Here is a 27,260-nt window from a genome sequence, read left to right on the forward strand (position 1 = left end):
GTGAAAGAAGAGGAGGAGGGCTTCAGATAGAATGCAGAAAGCAGGGGAGCCAAAGCTCTCAAAAGAGCCAGAACAATCCATCTATTCTCATACCTTTCCGAGTTGGGCCAATCATTATACAAGGACCACTTGTCTTGATCCAGAATAGAGAGAGGCTAAGAACCTTCTTTTTTGTGCTGAAAAGAAAGTGTGTGTGTGCGCGTTTGTCTCTCTCGTGTCATCAGGAGAAATGGCGGACATAAGTGCTCTTATGAGCACTACTTCACTAGCCAGAGAGCCATGTCCGCTAATAAAGTGGAAAAAAAGACCACAAATTTTTTAATAGGTAAATGTTATAAAGATGTTATTTATAAGGCTGAGTAAACAAGACAATAATAATCAGGGAAAAAGCACACACGAGTAGATTATCTTGTGGCATTCAAACCTCTTGTGTGCTTACCACTGTAGTGTGTCTTGCAGGATAAAAGGATATGGTGTAATGGCTACTATCTATTCAGGGAATAATCTAACAAAATATGTGTAGGCAGGAACCAGTATGTAAAAGTACAGGAAAACCGTATCTTACTTTGTCTATGCCGCTGGTCCTGTCAGAATCTAGGTTTTACCAGTCACAGTGGGCATACCCCCAAAAGGTGTTTTCAGGGTCTGGATACCATAGAAATGGACTAAGGCCCTGGGTATGTATCCCTGTGGCTAACTCACACATTGATCCATGTACAAAGCAAACATTACAGGCTGACCCTGCTGTCTTGGTACAATTCTATAGGGGAAAATTATCCAGAAATTGTTAGCGAGCCATAGGGCGATACATAGTCAGATCTTGATAGAAGCATCAGTCAAAAAAAAAAAAAAGGAACAATTATGAAATGTAAAACAAAAAAAAATATTCACCAAACAGGAAAAGGAGTCCATTACCTAAAGGACACAAGCAAAAAACAAGAGCCTCACAGAGTGGGTAGGTTTTATGGGTATACTGGGGGTTGGTTTCCAGTAAAGCTTTGCCGGTGTCCAATTACCTGAAGGTGATGGCATATAACCAGTGGCGGTACATCCATAGAGGGCACAGGAGTGCCGCCCCCTCTCGCTCCTGCACCACCACTGACAATACATAGATTCATGCATTGCATGAATCTATGTATTGTTGCTGCCGCCCACTATTCAGATGGCCGGCCCCCTGGTGAGCGCCAGTCTTCTGAATAATGGCAGCTGGTTGGCTTTGGAAGTGCCTATCAGAGCCAGCAGCTCAGGCTGTAATCGGCTTCCAAATAGTTATCCAGGGGACGCACAGGGGGTGTGTTCCCTGGCTAACACTGACAGGCGTCTCAGCCAATTAGGTTCACTGGTTCTGGTTACCGGTAACCTGATTGGCTGAAGCGTCATCGAGGGTGGGAGAAGACATCGAGGGACGGTGGAAACAGAATGGCTGACCCCAGAAAAGGTAAGTGCCGGGTGGGGGCAATCTGGCAGCATTTTACAGGGCACAGTGGCGACAATTGATGGACACAGTAGCTGCATTTGATGGGCACAGTAGCTGCATTTGATGGGCACAGTAGCTGTGTTTGATGTGCACAGTGGCTGCGTTTGATGGGCATGGTGAGGCTGCAATTGTTTGTTTTGTTTGTTTGCGCCCCCCCCCCCAAAAAAAAAAAAATTTGAGCAACAGCCGCCACTGCATATAACCCATGGTCCAAGAACCCTGGGTCCTGAATTGTATGATTAAAATAAAAAGTTTTGACTTTTGATACTCTTTAGAGTGTATGGCCCATGGTAGACTACACACTCGAATAAAAAATAAATAAAAAAAGAGGTTTTAATAAATCTGCATTATTTTACAGTGTTCAAACTTAGGGTAATCGCATAATAATACAAATATCTCAGCTGCCCCAGCTGACGGAGAATGAAAATATTGACTGTACCCGATCATCTAAAAATTTGGCTGTGTACACTATCTGCCAGTGAAAAAGTAAAAGTTGTAACAGAATTGTACAGAATAAAACAAACACTTACCTATCCACCAACAGCTTCTTGTTTTCCCTTTTAAAGTGTGCAAGTTCATTCCATACAGCATCTGAGTCTTCGTGTCTGAGCTCGGAGGGATCTGCACGAACAAGTTTCTTTCTATGAAACTTCTCTCTGTCAGATAAATACATCCTTAATAAAAGTGATCAAGCAACTGAATATCTTAATTTAACAATACCCTATTAAGCAGAGTAGCCCTAAGAAAGGTATGGCCTGACCAAATCTGTGTGTAGATGTGTTGATCAGAATGGTGTTTTGGTACATTAAGTGTTGATCTTAAAGTAAACATGTAATGAGGGATAATTAAAGTGATTGTAAAGTCTATTTTTTTTTCTATTAAAATAACAAACATGCAATACTAACCTGTGCAGTTGTTTTTGCACAGAGCAGCCTGGATACTCCTCTTCTCAGGTCCTGAGCTGGAGCTCCAGGCCCCTCCCTCCTGTTGAGTGCCTCTACAGCAAACAGCTTGCTATGGGGGCACCCGAGCCGAGCTGCAGCTCTGTGTATCCATTCAGGCACAGGGGCTGCGGCCTGGCTCCGCTTCATCTCTCTTCTGACTGGCCAACTGAGTTTGATTGACAGCAGCGGGAGCCAATGGCGCTGCTGTTAAGTCTCAGCCAATCAGGAGGGAGAGTCCCGGACAGCCAAGGGACTTGTGCCCATTGCTGGATAGAGATGGGGCTCAGGTATTAGGGGGGCTGCTGCACACAGAAGGCTTTAAGATAAAAAAAAAAAAACTTCTGCCTTTACAATCAATCACATTAAGGCTGCATCTGTTGAATGCTTCTTTGAAAAATGCTGTCTGCCTGGCTACCAAGCTAGCCCTCTGGCTTCATTACTTAGTCAATGACAAGTAACAAACATGCAGATTGAAGCGCCTGGTTTTCTTGGTTTATATATCATAATGGTAATAATAATAAATCTTTTATTAAAGTTTTGCATCAAAGCCTAACTTCAAGCAAAGCTGTTTTTTTGTGTTTTTTTTTTTAGGTTTTGGCTAACCGGATGAAAAGAGTTTTTGCCAAAGCCAGGTTTTACATGCGCTGTGTCCCCACTCTAAAGATTTTCTGTTAAGATATTTCTTCTCTTATGCCTCGTACACACGACCAGTTTTCCCATCAGGAAAACTGCCATGACAGCTTTTGACTTCCCGCCCGAATCGCAAGTGGTTTCCCCACTGCTCCTGTGTAAAACCAAGCTTGTCATAATGATTTCAACCTGGGTTCGAGCAGTGCAGGAAATCACGTGAGATTTGGACAGGAATAGCACGGCATTCCTGCTCAAAACGCATGCAATTCTTTGCAGTGAGATTTGCGCCCATTTATTCTGTATGGATGCAAATCGCACCATAGGGTATCAGTTTTAGTATCAGGAGCATTTTCATGAGCACTCGTGAAAATACTCGGTATCAGCACCAATACCAGTATCTGTGCATCCCAACAAAGATAATTACAATGCCCACCAGTAGCAATTTGATATAGCCAGTTTTCCAAATATATCACAATAAGGCACTTGCAAAAGAACAATTTTTAGGAAACATACAAGCTATAATCACATAATTAAATAACATAAAAAATTAAAAAGTATGCACAATCAAGACCTTTATTTTAGGGAAAGAATTAGAAGGCCAGTTATGTTTTTAATGCGTTACACGTTCCCATCGGGGAAGTATCATCCTATTTGTCTTGGTGACAATGGACAACAAAAATGATGGGAAATCTCAAACTTTATGGTAAATAGAAGGTGAAAAGAAATCTTGCAATGTTGACATGTGCTCTGGTGATAAATGTCCATTAACCTGCCTAAACAAATGAAGGGATTAATCTTACAAAAAGGCACTACAAATTTAGAGGACCATTATAGTAAAAAAAGAAAATGCAACTGAAAAAGTATTGGGCTTTCATTTGATTGTCAATCATTTCAAGTATATTTAAAACTTTTTGCTCATCTAAAACGTTGCAGACCAAACAGAATTGCCACCCTGTCAGTGAGAGGAGCGGTAAAGCAATGGATCTACCGGCATGAGAAACAAGTAATATAGCCACATTACAGAGGTACTCTGTATAAACTGTAATGTAACTGGATCAGCTTGGCAAATCAATAAATAACAATGTTGGAACCCACCTGGCACCTCCCTCTTCCTCATTCTCGATTTGCTGTTTGAGTCCTCTATAACTGGCCTGTAATGCCAGCAACCTTTCTTTGCGATTTTCATGTGCTTTCCAAAGCTCTGTATTTTGCTGTATCTAGGGTGACAAGTTAATATGAGTCAATTAATACACTGCATTTGGAGTTTATCAAAACATAAATAGAAAGGTGTTAAAAGTGCGACAAGAAAATGTAGATTTGTTTCAGATTATGTAGGCATTTCTGCACATAAGTTTATATACCCCTGGCACAATTTGTAAAATGTTAACTTTTGCTGCTTCAATGGCTTAAAAAATACATAAGTATTGGTACTTCGTTCCTACCAGAATTGCGAAATGTTTCCCCAATTACCCCTCCTCTTGTTTTTGAGACTGCACTGAACCTGGATCACATTTCCATATTTGGTGGACCTATCCAATTGTCAAAAGATTTTGGGAAGACATATTCCGCATGATCTCGACACTATTTGCAGTGTCCATCCTTCCTGATCCTTTGATTGCGCTTTTGAATTTAAAACCGATAACTCTCTCTAATAATCAGTTCAAGCTACTGCTACAGATCACTACAGCCGTGAAACAATTGCTAAAGCCTGGAAAACTCATACCTGATATTAACTGAAACCAATTGTAGAATTAATCAAGCCATGGTTCATGCCAAAATAGATGCTATAACAGATGACATAATTCCTAAATTCAAGAATATATGGCTCCCTTGGACGACACATTCCCTATCTTCTAATTTAGATGCAACCCTATTATTGCCTGGGTAAATTTCTCATGCATTTTCATTTTCTCATATTGAATATATGATTGGAAACACACCTTGCCTCGGAGATCCCTTCCCTTTCCTCTCTCCTTTCTTTTCTAACCCTTTTGTTATTTTACCTTTCCTTTTCCTTTCTTATATTTTTCTCTCTTTATCAGGTTCACATAACGTTACTCATAATTGTATTTCTTGTTTTTTTTTATGATGTTATTAACCGTTGGTCGCTGGCTTTATCACAGGAGCACGCGCGCAAGAACTCAACACCATACGAGCTTGCTTGCATGAAGGTGTTGAGTCCTTGCGGGGGGGAGCCGAGACAGCTACCGAGGGACCCCAGAAGACCAGGTTCGGGGACACTCTGTGCAAAATGAGCTGCACAGTGGAGGTAAGTATAATATGTTTGTTATTTAAAAAAAATAATAATAACTTTAGTGATCCTTTAAAAGTAAAATAAATGCTTTGTCTAATCACCCATGTCCACATCTGACAATCTCTGCTAGGCATGTAAACTGATAAGCACAATGTATTACCTTTGTTATAGGGAAGTAAAGCAGGTAACAATCAACTTAAATCAAGCTTGCTCTTAATCTTGTCATTATATAATTTGTTGTCCTTCTCTGCTAACTCATGTTTAAAATGTGTTGGCCAAACAAGAAAAGAAAAGAGTGCACAATGGCCTAGTGAATTATCCAACATTCATTTATTGTAAGAATAAAATAGAGTTCAGGATATGCTGGTGTTGAATATATAGTAAGTGTTGTCTCCGTTTTACTATCATTTTAATTATGATCCTAACATTCCCTTTCCCCACTTTCTCTCATTCTATCCCATGGGAGGGACAATCACTCCCAACGTCATGGGTGTGTCTGTGAAGGTACAAATACTACTGATCAAACCATTTGTAGCTAGGCCCCTGAAGAAGGTTTGTCCTTCGAAATGCATCAGCCAGCAGAGACCTGAATTAGGGTCCCCCTGCCCCGGCTTGGTGTTTCATAAACACTGCTCTTTCCTGTATTCCAGCACTGTGGAAGTCCTGTTCTTCACCAAACATCCAACAGTGGATTAGACGAGTGGAGGACATTAGGATCATGAAAAGTCTTACCACTTCACTGTAAACCGCATAGTCTAAAATTTACTATTGGCTGGACATCACTTATAAGGATGACTTTAAACAATCAATGCCTGTGTGATCTGGAGGCTCAATTGTCACACAGTACATTCTACCAGCTACCCTGGTGTGATCATTTATACATTGTAAGGGTTCTGGTTCAAGGTCAGCTGTGCCTCAATCTCCCTCTCAATTTTTTTTCTTTTCAGTATGTTATTGACTCCCCTTTTTCTTTAATTGGCTTAACTAGATGGATATTGCTACCTTTCAATCTTGACTTTACCATACAGCGTTGGCCATTTTCTTTTTACATTCCTCTATTCAGCCTTCTCTGGCAGCCCACTCAACCTGTACAGGTACTTAAATGGAAAGGGAATGTCATGATGGACTATTGAATGCAATGCTGTCTTCTAGTCACTGTCAAGTTAAAGTAATGCTTCCTTTACTAATTATGTATCCTAATTATCTTCCATATCTGTATTCCTTGAATGATGGCTGTTTTTGACTTAACAATTGATGTTCCTCTATGCTGCATACTATCTGGTGTTTTAAGATACCATATACTTCTGGTCAATTATTTTATGGTTTCTGTAGTTCTTGTTCATTAAACATTAAAACATTAATAAACACTAAACATTAATAAATACAGAATGCATAAAAAAGTAACAAAAGATAGCATGATGCGGGAAAGTATATAAGGTCTGCCATCCACTGAAGGACCACAAAACCTCAATTGACAAAAACAGTAAACATGATTAGAGAAAGGTTTAAAAATAATCGATTATTGAGTTTCACGCATAAAAGTGAAATATAGACTATATAGTCTGAACACTTACAGTATTAGCTACCAATTAGCTTTTAGTATTCTAACCTTAACACTAAAAATCATAGGATCTGCCTACTTTTGGCTTATGTTTAGCTGCACAATGCAAAAGTTCATCAACATGCTATGGATACATCTAAATTGTAAAGGACACAATTTAGATCCCATTACAATAGTTTTTTGTTTTTTTTGAGACAGTACTTACCCAAAGGCTGTCATCCATGATCTTACACAAGAGACCATTTCATGTTCAGTTTGTGAGAATATGTGTTTGTTACAGCATAGCATTGATGTTAAGAGAAGGTAAGCTAATAATGTTGTATCAGGTAAGCAGTTTAGAAAGAAAATCATACAAATTAATATATTTTGTGTTACATTAAAATATACCCCTGAAGCCAAATCTTTAAGTCTCCAGTTTATCCCCGAAAAATACCTTCAGCTCAATTAGAGGGCTGTTTTTCACCTTTAATTCTGTCAGGTTTTTCACTTGGTTTATATAGCTTTATGGCATTCACCTTAATCTGCAGTGTCTTCTCTAAATGTTCAATCCTCTTTTCTGCTATCTTAAGCTTCTTTAACTCTTTGGACTCTCTAGAAAAGCCCTTTGGGGACAGAGACCTTGAACGTTTCACAGGTTGCACCTGGAGAATAAAACAAGGACATGGTTGAAGGAGTTGAACATTGGATTATGAAAGACATGCAAAATTAAAGAACAAGTAATTGAGAATACTAATAATGAATTATAAAAAAAATCCTGCCTGCAATACTGGAGAAATAACAAGCAGAATTACCACAGTGCTACCGCTAAAGGTTTCTCTGTGACTCGTTAATGAGAATATTCATTTACATTTACATTGTTTCTTTCAGAATAATGATGTCCCATTAGGGAAGACTAAAGGGTTATAGACTCAGGAATGTAAGAAACCTCATTACAAAGGAGGGGATAGAGGATGGTCTAATTGCTCTATAAGGGTCCAAGGTTACACTTGATAGGACAACCGGAAACTAGGGGGAAAGGATTTTTTCCCTTTGAAATAGTTTAACACACTGTGAAGTAGAAGGAACAATATGCTTGAGGAATATAAATACAACAGACAGAACATCTTATACTATAATGACCATATGGTCATTAACTATAATGTTGCTAACTAGAGACATGAATATGTGCTTACATTATATACAGCTTTGTATAACAATCAGGTAAGAGATATAAAAAGTAGGGCTATTAAACTTGCATGGGTTCTCATATATGGCTGCTTCTTTCCTTGCCTCATGCAACATCAAAATGCACAAAATCACACCCTCCCCTAATGTGGGTAGCTTACATCTGAACATACCCAATATTAACCCTATCCTAATATATTTGTGTAAAATAGTGTTCTCCTGGCAAGAACATAAATGCTTTGTTTGCACTGCTCTAAGAGGTAAAGGGGTTGTAAAGGTTTTTTTTTTTTTATAATATATTATACTTACCTCCTCTGTGCAAGGGTTTTGCACATAATGGCCCCAATCCTCCTGTTCTGGGGTTCCCCAGCGGCGCTCCTGGCTCCTCCTCACATCGAGTGCCCTCTCGGAGATCTGCATTTTAAGGGTACACCCGTGCAGACGCACTCCCGAGTCCTTCTGCTGTGTCCATTGAGGCCTCGTACACACGACCGAACATGTCTGCTGAAACTGGTCCGTGGACCAGTTTCCGCGGACATGTCCGACCATGTGTAGGGCCTAGTGGCCATTTTTCCCGGTGATCGGACAGGTTCCAGCGGACAAAAGTTTCTTAGCATGCTAAGAAACTTGTCCGATGGAAAGCTGTCCGTCGGACATGTCCGATGGTCAGTATGACTCATCGGACATGTCCGCTGGTTATGACGTATAACCAGCGGCCCGAAATCCCGCGCATGCGTCGAATTGATTCGACGCATGCGTGGAAGCATTGAACTTCCACGTCAAAGAACGTCGGTGTCATATACGTCACCGCATTCTCTGTCCGCGGGGATTTTGGTCTGATGGTGTGTACACACATCAGATCAAAACATCCCAGCGGACATGTCCGATGAAAACGGTCCGCGGACCGTTTTCATCGGACTTGTTGGGTGGTGTGTACGAGGCCTGACACAGACAGCAGGACTCGGGCCCCCTCTCCGTGTCACTGGATATGATTGACAGCAGCAGAAGCCAATGGCTGTGCTGCTACCAATGTATCCAATGAGGACCCGAGAAAGCGTCTGAAGCTGCTGTACAAGTCCCCTTTGATGGAACGATTGGGTTCAGGTAAGAAAAAGGGGGGCTCTGGGGGGCTACTGCACTAGAGAAGGTTTTTAACCTTAACCACTTCAGCCCCGAAAGGATTTACCCACTTCCTGACCAGGTGATTTTTTGCGACTTTAACTGACAATTGCGTGGTCGTGCGACGCTGTACCCAAACAAAATGTCCTTTTTTTCTTTTGGTGGTATTTGATCACCTCTGCGATTTAAATTTTTTGCGCTATAAACAAAAAGAGAGCGACAATTTTGAAAAACTTTCTGCTCTAAAACATTTGGTTAAAATAAGTAAGCGTATATATTGATTAGTTTAGGGAAAAAAGTTATTGCATCTACAAAATAGGGGATAGATTTATAGCATTTTTATTTATTTTTTACTAGTAATAGCGGTGATCAGTGATTTTTTTTGCGGGACTACGACACTGCGGGGAACAGATCGGACACCTAAGTGGCATTTTTGACACGTTTTTGGGAACCTACGGTTATTTGTGGGAATGAAACAACCTGCCGTAATGATGGCTGCTGCTCAGCAAGTGGTTAATGCATAGAATGCAATAAGGTGAAAAACCATGAGGGTTTATAACCCCTTAAACCTTTAGGTGTTTGCAATGACTCCGAATGTCTAGCCACTACCTTTTATTACTAGCATTACAATTCATATATGACAACACATTTTCATGTTTACACAAGTTGTGGATGCATGAAAGCATCCAGCAGCCATGACCTTTTAAGGCGTCTTTGCAACCACACTGCTATTAAAATGAAAGGCACCATGGCATTCACTGGGCAACAGCTGGGGACTGGTTACAGTGCTTTATTTGAGCATCTGTGTGAACCTTGCTGAAAATATATATTTATTTTTTAAGAAACGTTGTATCATATTTGCGCCTTTACCAGCTTTAAAATATGAATTATGTTTTTCTTTTTTTATTGAAATCAAGGAACACCTAAAAAGGAAACATTTTAGCCCAGTTGTTATGTATACATTACAGCTAACTATTAAATGTTAAAGCATCATAACCTAAATTGTCTGGATATCAGCCACCAAGTAGTCCATTGACCTGCAGCACAGAACCAAATTAAATTGCCCAACAATTCCACCAGTAGCGGCCTGTCCATAAGGGGCGCCGCCCCCCTAATCTACATGCAAGGTCGCAGATGCATGGATTTTAATGTTTTTTTTTCTTTTTTGAAGCACATGATTAGAGCCCGAGGCTCTAAATGGCTTCAAAGAAGAGTGGGCTGGGGGCGCAGTATTGTGTGACATTAGCAAATTAATAATCGCTAATGTCTTCCCGTTTCTCCTCCTGGCCAATCAGGAAGCGGGTCCTGAGACCCAATTGCCTAGGAGTCGGAAGACCCCATTGGCCATGATGAGAAGCAGTGACCACCGGGACACAGAGGAGATGGAGTGGGGTGAATGAATGAATGAATGAAAAACTTATATAGCGTGGCACATGCGAACTGAATCGCCTCTGGGCGCTTGTTGTTCGTGTCTCATGACATCAAAAGAGCAGAGTTTTGATCCGTCTTCTGAAAGTCAGGTGGTCTTCCTCCAACCGAATGCTGGTTGGTAAAGCGTTCCATAGTCTAGGACCTTGAAAAGCAAACCTTCTTTCTCCTTTGGACTTGTATTTGGTTTTTGGAACCTTGACCAGATTTTGGTCGCTGGATAGCAGAACGCGATTAGAATTGTGAGGTTCTATCTTGTCGCAAAGATATTGCGGAGCCTTCCCATGGATGCACTTATGTGTCAGGCAGAGTGCTTTAAATGCAATTCTGTCTTTTACTGGCAACCAATGAAGGGTTCTCAGCGAAGGTGAGATTGATTCCCATGTTTTTTTCCCAGTCACAAGTCTGGCGGCCGTATTGTGAACGACTTGCAGACGAGCGATTTGGTACTTTGGGAGCCCGAGGTAAAGGGCATTTGCATAGTCCAGTCTGGAATTCACGATTGTTCCCACCACGACTGCTACGTCTTCTTTGGGGATAAATGGAATAAGTCTGCGTAGTAGGCGCAACAAATGGTGCGATCCGCTGACTACTGACCCTATTTGTGCGTCCATTGTCATGAAGGTGTCAAAAATGACTCCTAGACTTTTGACTTTGGAGCTAGGGGCGATGATTTGGCCCAGAATGGGCGGCGGTGTCCAGGTAGTTGCCAGTTGACTCTTTCGGCTGGCGTGAACCATAAGAAGTTCTGTTTTGGAACTGTTGAGTTTAAGATAACTCTTAGTCATCCAGTTTTCTATCGAAGAGAGACATTTCTCTAAACTGAGATGATGATCCTTTTTGTTGCAGATGCGAAAATACAGTTGCGTATCGTCTGCATAAGAGTGATAAAGTAGTTCTTGGCTACTGATAATATCAAAGAGAGGGCGAAGATAGATGTTGAACAGCACCGGTGACAGGGGGGATCCTTGGGGGACTCCACATGGCACCGTGCGTTTTTCCGACGTGAAAGATCCCAGTTTCACCGTTTGTGATCGGTTTTCAAGAAAAGAGGAAAACCATGGTAAATCACCTTCTGCGACTCTGGCTACCTCGGCCAGTCGCATCAGTAACATTTTGTGGTCTACTGTGTCAAAGGCTGCGCTTAGGTCCAGCAGAACCAGGAGACAGGATTCTCCCTCGTCTGCGGCCTCGAGGGCATCGTCCCATATTTTGAGTAAGGCCGTTTCTGTCCCGTGTCCGGGACGGAAACCTGATTGAAATGGATCGAGTAGATTGTGGGTATCCAGATGCTGTTGCAGCTGTTGTACCACTATTTTCTCCATTATCTTGGAGAGCACATTTAGGCCTGTTATGGGGCGGCGGTGAGTTGGGTCCTTGGGATCCAAGTTAGGTTTTTTCAAGATGGGCTGGATTGTGCCCTCTTTCAGCAGGGATGGCACTATGCCTTCCTTAAATGATTGGTTTATAAGCTGTGTGATGGGAGGTGCCAGGATGTCGGCACATTCCTTCAGCAGTTTGGTGGGGATGATATCATTGGGTGCTGGGCTGTTTCGCAAGGCACCAATGATATTTTTTGTGGTATCGATGGAGATCGGTTCCAGAGAGAACTTTGTTGATTGTAGAAAGTTTCTGTCGGTGTTTTGCGGTTGATTGAAGGGGGTGTTTTGCAGAATACTTTCCCGGATTCTTTCGATTTTGTTGATGAAGAAATCTGATAGTTCATTACAGAACTCTTGGGTGTCTGAATTGGGGACTTCAAGACATCCCGGATTCATGGTCTGGGTGACCATCTTGAAAAGTTCTCGGGGGCGGTTCATGGCGCTGTTAATCGCCATAGAAAAATGATGTTTCTTGGCTTTGAAGATTTCTTTATGATATTGTGTTGTTGTTGCCTTGTAGATGATGAGGTGATCTTCTGAAGGGCTTCTTTTCCAGGCGGCTTCCGCCCTTCTGCGCTCTTGCTTCAGTACGGACAGCTGGTTGTTGAACCAGCCGGACTTTTTTTTCCGGATGCGGACTTTGCGTTTCGGTGCTACTAAGTCGGCTGACTGTAGCAGAGCTGCATTTATGGCATCCAGTGTATCTGAGGCTGCTAACTGAGGATGAATAGTTTCGATTCGGTTTCCCAAGGTAGATTTGAAGCGTTCCGAATGGAGCTTCCTCTGAGATCTAGCCCAGTGTATTGTCCCCGGCTTGGGTGCTTTTATCACTGGGGGAATTTTGGAAATTATGAAATTAATTGCATGGTGGTCTGTCCATGGCAATGGTTCATTTTCCAAAATGCTTATTTTCAGATTTTGTCTGAAAATTAGGTCGAGTGTGTGACCTGAAACATGTGTTGGCCCGCATATAAGTTGCTGTAGCCCTAATCCTTCCAGGTGACCAATACAGGCGTCCGCAATGGGATCCTGTGAGGAGTTGGCCCACAGATTGAAGTCCCCGAGCAGCAAAAGGTGTTTGCTGTTAAGGGTATAAGTGGATATAAACTCCGTTAATGATGGTAGAAGCTGCGATTTAGGCCCGGGTGGCCTATAGCAGAGGAGAACGTGAACAGTCTCCTGGGGGTTAGTTTGAAGTTGAAGAGTAAGGGTTTCCATAAATGGAAGGGGATTTTGAAGGGCTGGCTTAGTGATTGCAATATGAATCTTGTGGATCACCGCCAGGCCTCCTCCTCTTTGCCCTATTCTGTTTTGCGTTATAATGCGATAGTTTTCTGGTACCAATTCTTCAAGAATGGTGTTGCAGTCGTCTGAAAGCCAGCTTTCTGTAATAAAGAGGCAGTCTAGATCGTTGTGTAGTAAGAAATCGTGGATTTCTAATCGGTGTTTTACTGCCGATCTTGTGTTAATCAAAGCACATGATATGTGCTTGAGCTGGGGTGTGGGCTGGAGCGACAGGGGGGTAATGTCTCAGGTTTGTTTGATACAAGCCCCCCCCCCCCGTTGGTGCACCAGCCGCCACCGAGTGCCACATGAACAGTAAAACTAGTGTTTTGCTGCTATTTCACTTGCCAAACACGGATCCTAGACTACGTTCTATTGCCTAACTTCACAGAAGTATACTGCAGTAGGGATCTAGGACTAGGCTGTACTGTCTTGGCAAGGGCATCTGGGTCACAGTGCTGGTTAAAATGAAATACTTTGGCGATAAAAATAGTTCACCTACAATATATGTACCTTTGTTTCAGGAGTTCAGTGTTAATTCATATTTTAATTATTTTTTGATAACCTCCTGAAAGAAATCAGCCAATTGTAGATGTGTTTATCAAAATTGGTTTAGGTTTAAACCTTGTTTTTACCTTCATAATTTGCACTATAGTCCATTTTAACACACACTTCACAGGCCCCAAAACATTAAATTGAGGCAAACCGGACAGCAGACTAATAAGCAGATATCAGCCTTTTATACAACTTTAACGGTAATGTCAAAACTGATATCTATAACTCCTCCTGGTCATTGAAAAACATGCGATTGTCACAGCAAAGGATGTGCTTTTTCTCCTTGGCCTAACAGCATTTTTTCTGCAATTGTACACCGAGCCACACATGGGTCAGCACGGTTTTGTGCCAGGACAAAGCAACTCCTAAACGCATGCTTAGGCGTTGCGTCATGCTAATCCAGCCATTGAAGACTAAGGCCCCATACACACCATAGAATCCATCCGCAGATAAATCCCAGCAAATGGGTTTCAGCGGATAGATCCTATGGTGTGTACACGCCAGCGGATCTTTATCCGCGGATAAATCTCCCCTGGGATGGATTTCCAGCAGATGAATATTTGCTGACATGCTCAACAAATCCATCTGCTGAAGTACATCCCAACGGATGGATCCGCTGGTCTGTACAGACTCACCGAATCCATCCGTCCGAAGGGATCCCCCGCATGCGTCGCAATGATTCAACGCATGCGTGGAATTCCTTATATGACAGCGTCGCGCCCGTCGCCGCGTCATAATCGCGGCGACGGCGCGACACGTCATCGCCAGAGGATTTCGGCGCGGATTTCAATGCGATGGTGAGTACACTCCATCGCATTAAAATCTGCTGAAATCCTCGAGAGGATTTATCCGCGGAAACGGTCCGCTGGACCGTATGCGCGGATAAATCCTCCCGTGTGTATGGGGCCTAAGGGAATGAGCAGACTAGTATGCTCTACCGCTGTGCCTGGATTAAAAACTAAAGATGATACAAAGGTAGAGCAGGAGAATACAAATAAAATGTGCAGCACAAGCCAAAATGTTCTTGACATATCATTCATTCTAAATGGATAACCCAACTCTAAATTGTAACCCTTCTACCCAATGGTTAGGTTAAGTGAGGGAGTGTGTTAAGTGCCAACCATTGGGTAGAAGGGTTACGATTTAGAGATAGGTTATCCATTTTGAATGAATGATGTGTCAAGAACATTTTGGCTTATGCTGCACATTTTATTCGTCTTTGGCACAGGAAGCCCTGAACCAAGAACTGCTGCACCATAGCTAAAAAATTTGCATATTATGGTACACTCAGCATTAATATATTAATTACTATGTGTTATAATTAGATGTCGCTTGTCTTTTGTATGAAAAAAAGGCACCTGCTCCTCTTGTCTTTCTTAATTTCTTTTAGATTATAATCCCTGGGGTATGCCTACCTTTTGTTTGATTGCTAATTACATTATTTTAATCACTGCATGGTTATTTCTTTTTTCTTTCCCCAAACAGTAGAAGTTCAGGGGACTATATCAGCACAATAGCAATAAAAATGTAAAGGACGGATATTAAAGACAACCCAGTGTAATAGAAAAACAAACCTAATTTATCTTTTACAGTAGTGTTTAACGTTGGCTAAACATTATATGCATGATATATTTTTGTCATTTGACTTGGTGTCAGCCCCACAGTCTGTACATCAGTGCTCAGAGAGGGGAAGGGGAAAAGGAGCACAAGGAGTCAACCAGTTATGCTACAGTGCAAGAAGCATGGTAGTAGAAGTAGAGAGCAATGAGATGAGCTCATTGGTGTGCTGTGGACTGTGCAACTGTCCTGTAACAGGTTAAGGGGTGGGGAGAAGACCTGTAAGTGAAAATTAAATTGCAATAGAGAACTATCACCTACACTCTCCTCTGCTAGCTCTCAAACGCATTTCATAATTTTTATTAGGCGAATGCCTGGAGTTTAGCTTTAGGGAGCATACCCCATCCATGTTAGACTTGATTGGCACAAGGACAAGGCAAATAGCCTTATGACCTATGGCTTCAGTTCACACTGATGTGAATCATTGATATGTACTGCACAGCTGATCACAAATCGGGGTAAAAAAACGAATCACAGTGGCTCTTTGCCATGTGACCAGCTCTGTCCAATCACAGTAAACAGTATTTGCCGGTTCTCAGCAGTCCTTTCTTCATGTGTGTGAGGAAAGCTGATAGATGGCAAATCCACACAAGGGAACATCTACACTGATACTCAGGGCACTGATCATAAGGAGCCCCAACAGTGCCCACAAGTGCTGCCAATCTGTGCCCATCAGTGATGCCTGTCGGTGTCCATCAGTGATGCCTCTCACTGCTACTCATCAGTGGGGCCTACCAGAGCCACCCAATAGTGCCACCTCATTAGTGGCCATCAGTGCAGCCTCATTAGTGCACATCAGTGAAGGAGAAAAATTACAATTATTACAGAAACAAACAAAAAAAATGTCTGTTTGGGTGCAGTGTGCAATTGTCATTCAAAATGTGAATGCTGAAATCTGAAAACTGGCCTGGGAAAGAAGGGAGTGAAAGTGCCCAGTAGAAAAATGGTTCAAAACAAAGTTTATTATACAATAGTATTGACCTGCTGGCTTGGCAGCTAGTTAGTTTACCAGGTCACTTATTTTTCTTCTTTATTGGCTTTGTTTAGTTGTCTAACTGGGATTAATTAGCATAATTTGATGTGACCAATTTGATGGTATAACTTTTGCATGTACTTTCAGAATGGAAGCAGCAGACCACTTCCTCACATGACTGGTCCTCGGCATCCTCCAATCCTTTAAACGTCCACCAGCGTTCCAAGCCTCGGTTTGAGGATCTCCTATCGCAGCCGGCTTTCTTCACCAGCGATGGAAAGATAACCGGCCGGATGACACCCTTCCCTCCCTGGGAACTTTTTACATGCCTACCTGTCACTTCAAAAATGTGAGTGACTATTACCTGTGCTTATATTAAATTGTGTTTTAAAACTACTACACCAAGAGGAGCCTCTTCCCTTGTTGTTTTTTATAGAATTGGAACATGGTTTCTGTTCCCCTCTGATGGCAGCCCTGAGAGTGTGTACCTCAAACTTTACAGACTCTTTTACTTTTTTTTGTGAGACCTTGTAATTTATTGCTTGCTGACACTGGCCATCTTGTGTGTACCTATGGTGCTGATTTGATGCCTGATGCATTGGCTTTACTGCGCATTTTTTACTCATTTTTTACCCTAGGGAATAAAAAGGCAGTCATTGCAACTTTTTTTTCTCGCACAGCATTTGCGCAATAATTTTTCAAATGCCTTTTTTTAGGGAACAAAACATTTTCATGAATTAAAAAATAACAAAACCGTTAAGTTAGCCCAGTTTTTTTGTATAATGTGAAAGATGATGTTACGCCGAGTAAATAGATACCCAACATGTCACGCTTTAAAATTGCACACACTCATGGAATGGCGCCAAACTTCGGTACTTAATAATCTCCATAGGCGACGCTTTAATTTTTTTTACAGGTTACTATTTTCGAGTTACAGAGGAGGTCTAGTGCTAGAACTATTGCACACGCTCTAACGCATGCGACGATACCTCACATGTGGGGTTTAAGCGGCGTTTACATATGTGGGCGGGACTTGCATACGTGTTCGCTTCTGCGCTCGAGCTATCGGGGACAGGGGCGTTTTAAAAAAAAAATATTTTTCATTTTATTTTACTTCATTTTTACACTTTTTTTTACATTTTTTTTTTTATCACTTTTATTCCTATTACAAGGAATGTAAACATCCCTTGTAATAGGAATCACTGTGACAGGTCCTCTTTATGGAGAGATGTGGGGTCAATAAGACCCCACATCTCTTCTCCAGGCTTACAAGCATGAAATCGGTGAAAACAAATTCACAGATCACATGCCGACAGCCGCAATTGCGGCTTTGTTTACTTCCGGGTACCGGGCATGACGTCATAACGTCGCGCCCGGGCCTCCAATGGTCATAGAGATGACTGGTGACCATCTGGTCACCAGTCATCTCTATGCTTCCCAGGCAGCGCCGGCCGATTCGCTTTCCGGGCCCCCGATGGCACGGAAGAGCCCAGGGAAGCACCAGATCGCGGAGGAAGGGGGGGACGTCCCCTCCCGCCGCCTATAAGAACGATCAAGCGGCGATACTGCTGCTTTGATCATTCTTATTGTGCACAGAATCGGCGGCTGAAGACGGTGATATCTGAATGATGCCTGTAGCTGCAGGCATCATTCAGATATCACTGCACAAAGTCGAGGACGTTAAATAACGGCCTTCGGTCAACAAGTGGTTAATAATATGCATTTGTGTTGATGGTCAGTGACTCAAACTCTACTGAACTCAGATGGCCAATGTACTAGCTAGACAGTTAGCATCTTTAGAAGGTGAATGGCAATAGAAGCTCTTACAAGAATATCTGTGCATTTCCTAATCACAAGTGGCCTCACACCCACATGTAGTGTGGAGGAATAGGGAGTAATGTAAGGCCTGGTGTGTTCGATCACAGATATACTAAGCAGCGTAATTAAACTCTAATGCATAGTGGACAGCACAGTCATGTTCTGATACACTGCAGCATAGACAGGGACTCCCACTCTGACTGAAGAAATTTTTCACCTGTTGACAGTTGTGATTTTTACACAAGTATTTAATGAATCAGAATGAAAATTGGTGCCTGAAATTACAATCAGAAACCAAAAGGATTCTTCATTTATAACCTGATCCTTCCAACATTAGGATGATTAAATTATCACAGTCTTACCAGTTGCAAACTTGTATCACCTAACAATTGACAGTCATCTCAACATATGTTATCCAAAGAAAGCATAACATCTGTTATGTGAACAGTTTATAATCCATACTAAAATTACCATAAAGAACCATAATGAAGCAACATGGATCTTGAAATTCCATGAACCATTTCTCTGTTGCGTGTTTTTTTTTTTTTTTTACATTTCAGTTTGCATCATAGACTGGTCTGTGTTGCATTGTGATAAGTCACTGAATTGTTTGTACTTCATTTGTTCGATGAAAATAAAAGTAATAAAATATAACATAATGTACAGCATGCAAAATGCTGCACATAATTGACACTGGCTATAATAGGCAAGAACAGCCAAAAGGAAAACTTGTGCCTACAGCATAGGTGGAAAGCCTTGGAACCTCAATGTCACAAACAGATTGGGATTTACAAATGCAAATTGCCCTCATTACAGCTAAGCTCATTATACGGAAAAGTGCACTGATGAACTGCAGAAAACCTGGCCTGCCACTGGCATGTGAAGCCAAAAGATGGTCACCTCTGGCCTATTCATTTCAGAGCTAGGCACCAATTAGGTGTCTGACTAGAAATATTTGGCCTTCGTACAGGTTAACAACTGGGTGCGAGATAAACAGTTGCTTTCAATCTGGCATTTGTTTGTTTAGAAACAAATAAGAACCCAGACAAATAAAACGTAAATAGATATTTTGTTAAAATATAGGACATATTTATATAAATCTCCAACATTTTATCTAGAGTTAAAAAAAAACTATCCAATTCATGATTTTTGCATTCTTGGACTGAAATATCAAATTCCTCCATTATCTTTTTGAACAATTTAGCAGAAAGACTCCACCTTAACACACATCTTGTTGTATTTCAATGTCAGTTCAACTTAAATGCAGAGTATAACGCTGTAGGATTATATAAAATAATGAAAACAATGCAAAAAATGTTTTAACAGCTTTGAACTAGCCTTTGAACCCTGGCAGTAGGAGTAGCCTTTAGAATAATAGTACTTTACTACTGTCTGAGAATCGCTAATTCTCAAGGGTCCAAGGGAACTCGCCCATCTAAACATATTCACACTAATGTTCCACTAAACAGATAGAAAAAATACATTTAATAAAAGCAATGTATTTCAACCACCTATAGCAACAAATCAGATATCATTACACAACAAAACTATATTCATGACCTCGGATTGAAGTAGTTGTAGCTACAAACATGATCCTGGTAATGTTTTTTTTTTATCTGACTTGGATTCCTTACCTCGTAAGACTGAACCACTCCACTCAATCACTTTTACAGCCATTATAGAGCCACTTAATCACTTTTACAAGTGATGGAAAGGGGTCCCCCTGACCACCGCCTTTAGCAGTCTCCCCCATCCCATTGGGAAGCCCGGTACCAATGTGACCACTCAGATTGCAATCTGGTTTAATTTATTTACAAGCCGTTACTGGCTTGTACAGCATTTGAGCTTACTGATCTCAGTTTAATCAGTAAAACCACAGTGTAAAAAAAGAAATTTATTTATATTATATATATTTTTAAAGAACTCAAAACGTGAACAAGCCCATACGTCCTGCACACATACACTATATTGCCAAAAGTATCGGGATGCCTGCCTTTACACACACACATATGAACGTTAATGGCATCCCAGTCTTATGCCGTAATTTTCAATATTGAGTTGGCCCATCCTTTGAAACTATACCAGCTTCAACTTTTCTGGGAAAGCTGTGCACTAGATTTAGGAGTGTGTCTATGGGAATGTTTGACCATTCTTCCAGAAGCGTATTCGTGACATCAGGCCACTTATGTTGGATGAAAAAGCCTGGCTCACAGTCTCTGCTCCGATTCATCCCAAAGGTGTTCTATCGGGTTGAGGTCAGGACTCTGTGCAGGCCAGTCAAGTTCCTCCACCCCTAACCCGCTCATCAATGTCTTTATGGACCTTACTTTGTGCACTGGTGCAAATCATTTGGTGGATAGGGGATTATGGTGTGGGGTTGTTTTTCACGGGTTGGGATTGGCCCCTTATTTCCAGTGAAGGGAACAGTGATGCTAAGGCATCAGCATACCAAGATATTTTGGACAATTTCATGCTCCCAACTTTGTGGGAACATTTTGGGGATGGCTCCTTCCTGTTCCAACATGACTGTGCACCAGTGCACAAACAAGGTCCATAAAGAAATGGATGAGTGAGTTTGGGGTGGATGAACTTGACTGGCCTGCACAGAGTCTGGCCCACATTTTTGGGATGAACTAGAGAGGAGACTGTGAGCCAGGCCCTCTCGTCCAAAATCAGAGCCTTCTTATCAATATTCCTATTGCACACTTTCCTGGAAACAAGGTTCATCAGTAATGGGTGCTGCAGCGATTACCAGCTGGATACCGGAAATGCAAAATCAATGTACACATTGGCCAGCACACCAGGAGTCTTCAATTATCATCCAAAGGTGTTTAGTGCAAATAGATTACATCACAAAGACAAGTGCAACGTTTTCGGAGCCATGCAGGACTCCTTCGTCAGGCATGTGACTGACCTCACAAATGAAAGAATGGTCAAACACTCCCATTGACACACTCCTAAACCTTGTGTACAGTCTTCCCAGAAGAGTTGAAGCTGTTTAGGTGCAAAGGGTGGGCCAACTCTATATTGGGCCCTATGGACTAAGACTGGGATGCCATTAAATTTCATGTAAAGGCAGGTGTCCCAAACTTTTGACAATATAGTGTATGTAAATGGCCATCATGTCACACATGTGAAGTATTGCTGCGAAGGTCAGAGCAAGAGCAGTAATTAAAGTACCAGACCTTCTGTGTAAGTGCAACTGGTAACCCCTAAAGATTTTTAAAGCATTGCCTACGGACAATTTAATGTACCATAGTTTGTTGCCATTCAATGGGTGTGTGCAATTTTAAAGCATGGCATGTTTGGTATCTATTTACTCGGGGAACATCATCTTTTATATCTTTTGTTTGTTTTGTTTTTTCAAAAAAATGTCATGTGGCAAATTGCAACCCCATCATTTTTTTCTCTAGGATCTTTGCTTTCAAAATATATAATGTTTTCGGGGTACTAAGTAGTTTTCAAGAAAAAAAAAATGCAGATTTTTTTTACTTAGGAGAAAAATGTCAGAATTAGACTTTGAGGTCTTGGAGCTGAATGAAAAATTGTCAACCGGCAGTGGCTGCATATAATTCAGTATTTTGACAGATGCTGCCTGAAGCTGTCAGAATACAATAGCCCAGCAGGGAAATTTGTCCAACCATGTTGTATAGCATGGATAGAGGAGTCCGTTTTATTGTAACTGTACAAGAAAAAAAAAATCAAATAGTTCATGGCCAGCTTAATCATTTTAGCCTGGCTACATACAGGTATGTCTTGGGATTGAAATAGTTAAACCGACATGATGTCAGTCCTGCACACATACATAAACAGCGATCGCAACACACAGGACGTATCACTGCAAACATCAGATCAAGAGCAATAATTCTAGCACCAGACCCCCTGTGTAAATCTAAAGTGGTAACCTGTAAAGGATTTTAAAGCGCTGCCTATGGATAATTTAATGTACTGTAGCTTGTTGCTTTTCCATGGGCATGCACAATTTTAAAATGTATTAAAATTGAGAATTACTATGTGTCTGTGCATTAAAATTCATTTTATTCATTGTATTTTTTCCATAACATCTGCTGTTTAGCAAATTCTTTTCTAGCAAAGAGTCAAAAAAGTGTCGGACCTGGTCTTAAAGTTTTTAAAGTTATTGTAAAGTCTCATTTAAATATTTTTAAAATAATGACAAACATGTTAGGCCCCTTTCACACTTGTTCAACTTGTCCTCCGACTTGGGACTTCAAAGTCGCAGGACAAGTCATACCCCATGTTTTCCAATGAGTACCATTCATATCTGTGCGATTTCAAGTCGCAAGTTGAGGTCCATAGACCTCAAGTTTACACCGGCATTTCCTAAAATTGCATCAAAATCGTGGCCACAAAGTCATGGTAGTGTGAAAGGGGCCTTACACTTACCTGCTCTGTACAGTGGTCCTGCACAGGACAGCCCAGATTCTATTCTCTGGTCCCTTTTCACTGCTCCAGGCCCCTCCCTCCTGGCAAGTGTCCCCAAAGCAAGCAGCTTGCTATGGGGGCACCCGAACCTAGCGGCAGCTCAGTGTGTCCATTCAGACACAGAGCTGTGGTTTAGCCCTGCCCCTTCTCTCTCTTGATTGGCTGACCAAGTTTGATTGACAGCAGCGGGAGTCAAACAGGAGGGAGAGTCCCGGATGGCCGAGGGACTCGTGGACATCGCTGGACAGAGATGGGGCTCAGGTAAGTATTAGGGGTGCTGCTGCACAAAGAAGGCTTTTTTTTATCTTCATGCATAGAATGCATGAAGATAAAAAACCTTCTGCCTTTACAACCCCTTTAAGTTACAGCACACCACAGTAACCAATGGTATTATCCAACTTTATTACATACCACACCTGATTACATTTGAAGCTCTGTTTATAATATTATTTAAACCTTCACAAAGCTTTGGCACTACCATAAGGCCCAGGGAAGTAAAATATCAAACAGAGGGTTAAAGGGCAGCAATGCTTATAGGAACAAATTAGCAGCTAAACAGTAGGGCTGAGAAGGTTATGATCATGGTGTGTACCAAAGATAACAAGCCTTTGGCAAATGGTTTAATCATTCTTCCAAGCAGTTGCAAAAATTATGAGCAAAGCAGACTTATTAAAAAAAGTTAGTTCCTGCAGACCTTGTGGGAAAAGCATTTTGATTCGAAAAACCTCGATTTGACACAAATGCACCAGACAATAAAAGGCTTTCTTACCTCACGCATTCTCCCAGCCCTCAGGATGCTGTTCTCAAGCGCAGTGCTTCTACAATTATTTACTTGAGTTAACTGGAGATCAGCTGCTTTAAGTCTGTCCTGTAGAAATTTTATTTCTGATTTCTGTGAAGCTATTATGAGTTCCAGCTCTACCAGGGGTGGATGTTCCAGCTCCTACAGTAATTAAAATCAAAATTAAATAGGAAATTATATTACAGAATTAATAGATCACACACATTTCTGGAAAGAGTCATTATTCCCAATGTACTTCACAACCTGCAAGCAAGAATGATGTTTTCAGCAAGTGGCTGTGCTTGGCTTTAAATAACAATGAACTATATTTGAAGAGGATTTGATTATTACTTAAAACTATTTTGCGGCTGTTTCCAAGAATATGCTCACATATTTCAACATTCTAAAACATTTATTATAACAGAACAATGAAGAACACACTGCAGTTCTTTTCAAAATTCGCTGTACGCATAGCAAAGTAGCACACATTGATTAATCAATAATTAAAACACAAATGGTCTTATTCAGGAGCGGCTTTTAATTGCAATAACTCAAAATCGGAATTTACGGTCAGGCCAGTATAGGATGGATTCTGATTGGCTGCTATGGGTTACTACAAATAAGAACTACCACTTTACCGCCATGCTTCTGAAATTGAAGGATTGTTTTATTCCCCCTACTAAAAGCCCTATAAAGTACATGAACGTGTCCTAACCCTACACAGAGTAAATCTATCCCTTGAGCCAGTTTATGTGTGTTCTAAAGAGGGTATAGACTTTGCAATGCTATGATCAATGTAAACTGAAAGAAGGAGTTCAACCAAAGGTTTAATAAGTATTTGCATGACCGTGCAGTAAATATGTTAAAATAATATTGTAATGCACCTGCTCTGACCTAACTAAGTCCTGTATACTTACATTAGCTCATCACGTAAATTTAACCACTTAAGGACCAAGCCTGTTTTTTCAGATTTGCCGTTTACAAGATTAAAAAAAAAAATTTTGCTAGAAAATTACTTAAAACCCCCAAACATTATATATATTTTTTTCTAACACCCTAGGGAATAAAATGGCGGTCATTGCAATACTTTTTGTCACACCGTATTTGCGCAGCGGTCTTACAAGCGCTCTTTTTGGAAAAAAATCACTTTTTTGTATTAAAAAATAAGACACCAGTAAAGTTAGCCCAATTTTTTTATATATTGTGAAAGATAATGTTACGCCAAGTAAAATGATACCCAGCATGCCACGCTCCAAAATTGCGCCCGCTCGTGGAATGGCGTCAAACTTTTACCCTTAAAAATCTCCATAAGCGACAAAAATTCTATAGGTTGCATCTTTTGAGCTACAGAGGAGGTCTAGGGCAATAATTATTCCTCTCGCTCTAACGATCGCGGCGATACCTCACTTGTGTGGTTTGAACACAGTTTTCATATGCGGCCGCTACTCACGGATGCGTTCGCTTCTGCGGGCGAGCTTGTCGGGACGGGGCGCTTTAAAACATTATTTTTTTTTTTTATTAATTTTTACACCAAAAAAAAAAATTGATCACTTTTATTCCTATTTCAAGGAATGTAAACATCCCTTGTAATAGAAAAAAGCATGACAGGTCCTCTTAAATATGAGATCTGGGGTCAAAAATAAAAATGTGTCATTTGAAAAAATGACAACCAGAAAATATTGCTTTAAGAAGCATGCTATGGGGACGGGTGGGGGCTATGCTATGGGGACGGGTGGGGGCCATCTTGCCTCACTCGTATCCCAGCCGAGCAGGGGAGAGGACCCGATCGCCTCTGCCGCTTCCAACAGCTCCGGTAAGCGGCGGAGGGCACGGGAGAGCGGCGGGAGGGGGGAGACCACCGTTATCGTTGACAGGACCGCTCACTGAAGAGATGGATATCTCGGTTGTGGCAGAAGCTTCTGCCGTTACGGAGATAGCCATCTTTAAAAAATGACGTATATATACAGTGAGCGGTCTTTATATGGTTAACAGTCTCCAGGATTAGTTGATAAAATAGTACTCCCTGCAAACCTGTGTGAGAGCAACCAATGAGAATATGTAAACACTGGAATCTCAACATCTCTATTACAAGGTCTTCTACCTGGGTGCCATGTGCTGATCATATTTGATATCCACAGCACCATTAAATGGCTGAAGTAAGGAATGCAATGTTTCATATCTTTTTGAATGACTCAGGCTTGCCTTCAAAAAGTAGAGAAAAACAAGAATTCTGGATTTTAAGCCCCTTAATGACCACAATAGCACATTATAAGTCCAAATGTAAAATTAACTAGGTACGTAAGTATACTTGCGTATGTTCCTAGCTCAAATCCACTGACAATGGGGGGGGGGGGGGGGAAGGCTACTACCAAGTTAACTGACACATGTGAACATTGCTAAACTTTATTAGGGTGTCTAAATTCAAAAACTCAGGTCATGAAAGGGTTGATCACTCTATTTCGTAATGACAAAGCCATTTGGGCCCCAAAAACAGTAGGTTTTCAACACAGAGCAGGCCCTTTTGCTAAAGAAAGAGTATAGTATAGTACAATAGTACTTCTTAGGCTGTGTCTATACTAGTGCGAATTGGATGCGGCTTGCATCCAATTTGAATGGCAGGAGATTGTGACCAGATCTTTATGGAGCCGGTTCACATATCTCCGGGGTGGCAGCAGTGTGGATTGCAAAGGAAACTTATGCGTCTTTGGCTCCGCTTCAGGGCCAAATTCAGGCAAAAATTCGGCCTGGATTCGTCCCTGAAACGGAAAACATGGACGCACTGGACCCCTGCTGCAAGCCGCATCCAGCCTTAGAGTTATTGAAAAATATGAAAGATCAAGTGGAAACAGTGCCGACACATATCCTAAAGCTACATCATATTACACAAACTATTATTTAAAGGGGTGTTCCAGGCATTTTTCATGTTTATTAAAAGTCAGCAGATACAAAAAGTGTAGTTGCTGGCTTTTAATAAACATGCACTCACCTGCGCCACGTTCCAGCGACGCGCCGGCCGGAGCTCCGCTCCTCTCCCACCCTCTCCGGCCGATGTCTTCATTGCTACTGTGGGCACCCGGCCGTGACAGCTTTCGGCTTCACGGCCGGGCACTCACTGCGCATGCGCGAGCGGCGCTGTGCTTTCTGATTGGACAGGCGATCGCCTGGGACCGGTCACGTGTCCCAGGCAATCGCCTACAGGGAGGGGCTGCCAAAAGGCGATATGACGTATCGCCTTAGCGGCTCCTCGGCGAAAGGAGGAAGTGGGACAGGATGTCCCACTCCTCCTCAAGCACCCACTCCCGCCCCCAAAAAAAATTACATGCCAAATGTGGCATGTAAGGGGGCGAGAAGTGGATTAAGCGGAAGTTCCACTTTTGGGTGGAACTCCGCTTTAACTTAGATAGTGTCCAGTGTCTGTGCGCAAATGACTTTAAGGCACCATAGTATAGTATGCAGCTTTAATAGGAATTTCCCAGGTAATATTTTTTTTATCACTTTTTTTTACCCCTTCTTACCTTTTCTACAGGTTTGTCTACAGTAAACATACCCACACAAAAGGCAAATCCAGCGTTGATCTGCTGTGATCCACTGTTGCACACCAGGTACCTTGCTGCCATCTTCTTCTCTGCCATTTTCAAGAGCTGGCCATCTTATCATGGTTCAGGCAGCCATCGCCCTAAAGATGCACCACCAGATCTACCCTCCTCCCACACTACTTATGCCTCAGCTTAAAGTGGTGGTAAACCCTCCCATATACCCAGTGAAATGACTGGCCTCAGGTAATATACAATGAGATGAAACAACCCCTTAAATGTAGTACCTGTTTATTT

At 41.7% G+C, this 27,260-nt stretch overlaps 1 protein-coding gene across 3 annotated transcripts in view; it reads right to left on the reverse strand.

The window, feature by feature from the left end:
• Positions 1-27,260, reverse strand: part of CNTLN (centlein) — a 424,230-nt gene that overhangs the window by 240,666 nt on the left and 156,304 nt on the right. For all 3 annotated transcript variants that reach the window (XM_040360158.1, XM_040360150.1, XM_040360168.1), the window contains exons 11-14: positions 23,419-23,592; positions 7,382-7,507; positions 4,147-4,268; positions 2,008-2,133 (exon numbers count right to left, since the gene is read on the reverse strand). In XM_040360158.1, the coding sequence (XP_040216092.1) occupies positions 2,008-2,133; positions 4,147-4,268; positions 7,382-7,507; positions 23,419-23,592 (548 nt within the window). The remainder of the gene's footprint in view (positions 1-2,007; positions 2,134-4,146; positions 4,269-7,381; positions 7,508-23,418; positions 23,593-27,260) is intronic.

This window comes from Rana temporaria, chromosome 1, assembly GCF_905171775.1.
Source record: "Rana temporaria chromosome 1, aRanTem1.1, whole genome shotgun sequence".
Taxonomy (NCBI): domain Eukaryota; kingdom Metazoa; phylum Chordata; class Amphibia; order Anura; family Ranidae; genus Rana; species Rana temporaria.